This window comes from Octopus bimaculoides, chromosome 18 (genome assembly GCF_001194135.2).
Source record: "Octopus bimaculoides isolate UCB-OBI-ISO-001 chromosome 18, ASM119413v2, whole genome shotgun sequence".
NCBI lineage: Eukaryota > Metazoa > Mollusca > Cephalopoda > Octopoda > Octopodidae > Octopus > Octopus bimaculoides.
The window spans coordinates 54,841,333-54,846,099 of NC_068998.1; the positions used below are offsets into that span (position 1 = coordinate 54,841,333).

Below are 4,767 nucleotides of genomic sequence, written 5' to 3' on the forward strand. Positions count from 1 at the left end.
CACAAGGACAGCAATTTAGGGGGAGGGGATGAGTCGATTACATCAACCCCAGTGTTTAACTGGTACTTATTTTATCGATTCCAAAAGGATGAAAGGTAAAGTCGACCTCGGCGGAATTTGAACTCAGAACGTAGCGACAGACGAAATATTGCTTAGCATTTTCTCCAGCGTGCTAACGACACACACACACACACACACACACACACTTTCTAGGTATATTTATCATCTCACCAAATGTGTCAAGCGAAGCACAGGAATCTTCAGCGTTCCATTTTAAAATGTTGGTACTCTGCTTCCATTTTCGATTATGCTAGCCATAATCCAGAATGATGACAGTTTACTAACATTTATGATTGGAATACTGAAAATTGCGTTGCTTCGCATGATACATTTTGGTGGCATCGTAAATCTAAAAATACAGAAAATATTCATCCAGAGGTAGTGATGTGTAGTCATTCTCACTGTTCGCCACTCCTATATACGCATGTAAGTCCATAAGTCAGGAAAAGAATGCACTCGTATATTGGTCAATAGAGTGGGTATATTATCCGAAGTGTATAGTATTATATATCCATCACAGCTGATCTTACCAATCGGTTTCGCGCTTGGGGTACAACGGAGTGTTAGCTCACAATCAGATTATATAACCCTACGCTCATCAGAGGTAGCCGATAATCGGATAATTACCTAACACTCCGTCGTACCTCTAGCGCGAAACCGATTGGTAACATCAGCCGTGATACACTTTGAAAACTATATATATATATATATATATATATATATATATATATATATATATATATATATATATATATATACACACACATATATATATGTATTGTCAAGCACATATTCTCTCACAGATTCGAATTAATTCGCACCCATATTCGTTTGTATAGACATGCAATAAAATACATATTATCTCACAGGTTTTGCTTTATTCTCACACTTACAGAAGTAGATAAACGTATAAGAACATCACACACACACACACACACACACGTGACGGTACGATCCTCAGTTTGTGGAGTCTCTAACTGATCTCCAGGCCAGCAGTTTTTGACGGGAGGGGGCAAATCGATTGTATTGACCCCGAAAGAATTAAAGGCAAAGTTGAGCTCGATGGGATTTGAACTTAAAACAAAGGGCTGAAAGAAATGCCACTAAGCATTTCGTCCAAGATGCTAATGTTTCTGTCTTTTAAGGAAGGAGGAATTACGGTTCATTATATCAACATAGCTTTTGTTTGATTTGTGCTTATTTTATCGACACCGGAAGGATGAAAACAGAAATTAATACAAAAGGGGCTTCAATTTACAATATAAAGGGACATACCAGGCATTTTGCCCGGCGTGTTATTAATTTTGCCACTACAAATTCCTTACACGAGCAAAAGGCTAGAAATTTGGGGAGAGAAAACAGTTGATTGTGTCGACACTGGTACTTGATGGGTACTCTATTTCATAGAAGTCTGAAAGATGAAAGACAGAGTACACCTGGAAAGAATTTGAACTCAGAACGTAAAGAGCCAGAACAAATACTGTCAGGCATTTTATCCAATCTTCTGGCTATTCTGTTAATCTGTCAGCCTCCATGACCAGTACAGAAGTTGATAGAATCGACAACATCTTTTCTTCTCTTTTAAGTGATTCTTGTGACTACGTTAGAAATTAATATAAATTCAATGTAGAAATAACTTATTTTCGTTGTATTTTCTCGTTCGACCTTTAGGTTTCGTCATTGATTTACTTAATGGGGGTCAATTACCGTTTAGACTGGACTTGTTCAAGGGAATTCGAGATACAGGCTCAGCTAGGAACCCCAACAACAGAGGATGTCACATGGTCGCAGAGACACTGTCGTGCACTCGCACATACATACACACACATACATATAAACAAAGGGACATAACTTTCATCACAGCAGCCACACAAAAATAAAAACAACTGTACACAGTATTTAGTTGTCTTAAGCCGCAGTCTTATCTGGTGGCCTCAGATTAAATCCTCCCCCAGTGTATCGACTTCCAGTTTGTTTGTGAGGATGGATCGAAGGTAGACCACTCTGAGCCAATGCGTGTTCCCGTTCCCTGGAAAGAAGAATAAAGTAGTAAATATACATATATACACACACACACACACCACCACCACCATATATGCACACACACACACACACACACACACACACACACACACACACACACACACACACACACACACACAAAACAAGTGCATACTTACTTTTGTTGTTCCTCTTTCTTTTTCTGAAGGAAATATTTCTTCTTCACTTCCTGTAGCTCCCTTGCAAGCCTTTCCTTCTCATATTTATTCTCACTCGCCTGCGATTCATACATCGTTAGTTCGGAAGCCATCACCTGTAAATCCAGTAAAACTCTTGACAATAACATAACTAACGAGACTTTTAAAATAGTGCTTTTTTTTTTTTGTCTTCTAGGTACTAATATTTTCATTGACCATTATCTCTCCATCAATAGGATCAGCTGTAGGTTTGTGTTTGAGAAGCTTGCTTCCCAAACGTGGTTTCAGGTTCAGTCCCACAGTGCGGCACTTTGAGCAAGTGTCACCTACAACAGCCCTGGGTTAACCAAGCCTTGTGAGAGGATTTGGTGCACCATTGTCTGACATCATGTGATGGTCGTAGAGGAACATCACCATCAGACGAGTGGTAGTGTTTGTTTGCAGTCTTTCATGAAAAACATGTCTCACAATGGGGGAAAAATTACTTTGCTAGGAAACAGGGCACAAGGTCTGACATTTGGGGAAGAACATTACTTGATCAACCCCAATGCTTGACTGTTATTTTATTTTATCAATGCTGGAGAGATGAAAAGCAAGATTGGCGTTGGTGGGATTTGAACTCAAAGCATAAAGATCTGATTAAATAATATAGCAAATCATTTTGTTTGATTCTCCACCAATTCTGCTGCTCCACTGCCTTTTATTCACTTGAAAATTATGTTGTAGCATCTGTTTATCACAATAACTTGTATCAAATTAAAAAGTGAACTGTCTATATTTTGAAAAGAATTTTCAAAAATTTCAACAAAGATGTGTAAATATTTTTCCAGCAAATTCGTGAAATTCAATTAAATAATTAGAATTTAATGTTGCACAATATTTTGAATAAATCAAGTAATCTAAGGACCTGTGTATCTTAGAAAAAAGTAATCTGAAAACAAGTGGAAAATAGATTGAGGATTAATATTGTATCAAGTTTGTAATCTGTGAGGGATCTTCAATATGGTCATGTGACCAGTTTCAAACCAGAAAACAAAGATGAAGGATAATAATCAGCCAATGAATTTCAACATGAATGTGTTGGGCCTCCATCAGTCAATGACAACTTTGCATCTGTGTGTGTTTGTGCAAGATTTTTTTCAAGGAAGCTGGCAGTTGCTCCTCTCCATGCCAACACTGCTTATCCAAGGAAAACACTGCCAGCCTGGACCGATGCAGATTGGTACCAGCATCATTGCATGTGTTGCTATTAGAACACAAAGAACTGGAGAAATACTACAAGGTATCTCTCCCAATCATTTAACAGTCCTGCCAATCCAACACCATAGATTGGTACTTTTTTATTGAACCCAAAGGGACAAAAGACAAAGTTGACTTTGGCAAGTTTTGAACTTGGAATGCAATGAGTTACAACAAATACTGCAAGGAATCCCATCCCACACTACAACAATGTCCACTAATTCAATACCTTAAATGAGAATAAACAGGTGAGATACTACACTTTCCAGGTACACACTGTAGAAGAGTTTGAACCCATATCCAAGAGGTCAGCAGTATTCATGAGTCAAGACCAAACATTTGTAAATAAAATACCTTCCCTACTGTCTTTTGAAATCTAGTGTTGAGAAAATGGAATTATTTGTGTATAAATATTATGGTTCTTGCCTTCATTTGTTTGACCTTGCTTTTAAAAGTCTGTTGATAAATAGAAAGCTGTTCTGCTACTTCTGGCCCTGGCTGTCGAGCTAAGATATGTTTTAGCTCAATATAAAGCTTCTCTTTTTCTTGGATTAAAAGTTCCTTCTCAACAACTTCTTCGGTCTTTTTGATTAACCGTTTCTGCAGGGTATGTGTTCGTTGGATCATTTTATACATAGTTGGGTCACTGCTCTGTAACAGAAGATACAAATGAAATCAATTCTTAATAGTTCACTAATTCTTTGGTGATACCTGATAACCTGATGAATAAGTTATGGAAGGACATAATATTTAAATACCTATCTTACATGACTTAATGGTGAAGTTAATTCATAAAACGGGGGATGATGCTACGTTTGGCAGCGGAGGAAAAGAACTAGAAATGAATGGACAATAGTAAGACACTAGCTTCCCCAGAAACCTAAGATCAATGCCATACATACTTGACCACATTGCTTCAATGCAAGTTACATTACACACACACACACACACACACACACACACACACACACACACACACACACATTCTTGTATAAAGACAGTCATCAAAGTTATTGAATATTAAAGATATCCAACAGAAACATACATACATACAAACATACATATATAAATATACACATATATAAATAATATATATATACACACACACATAAATATATATACATATATAAATATACATATATATACATACATATATTCACAGTTTATTAGGAATAAAATAGAAGAATAAAGAGTAAAAGTAGTTAGGAGAATATAGGCAGGAGAATAATGTTCACAAGTCATCTTTTTCTAACTACTTTTAATCTTCTAT

At 36.8% G+C, this 4,767-nt stretch overlaps 1 protein-coding gene across 1 annotated transcript in view; it reads right to left on the minus strand.

The window, feature by feature from the left end:
• Positions 1-918: 918 nt before the first annotated feature.
• The window catches only part of LOC106875914 (cilia- and flagella-associated protein 58), a 25,534-nt gene continuing 21,685 nt past the window's right edge, over positions 919-4,767 (minus strand). The window contains exons 15-17 of the mRNA XM_052974273.1: positions 3,924-4,148; positions 2,241-2,374; positions 919-2,089 (exon numbers count right to left, since the gene is read on the minus strand). Coding sequence (XP_052830233.1) covers positions 1,969-2,089; positions 2,241-2,374; positions 3,924-4,148 — 480 coding nt within the window. The 3' untranslated portion in view covers positions 919-1,968. The remainder of the gene's footprint in view (positions 2,090-2,240; positions 2,375-3,923; positions 4,149-4,767) is intronic.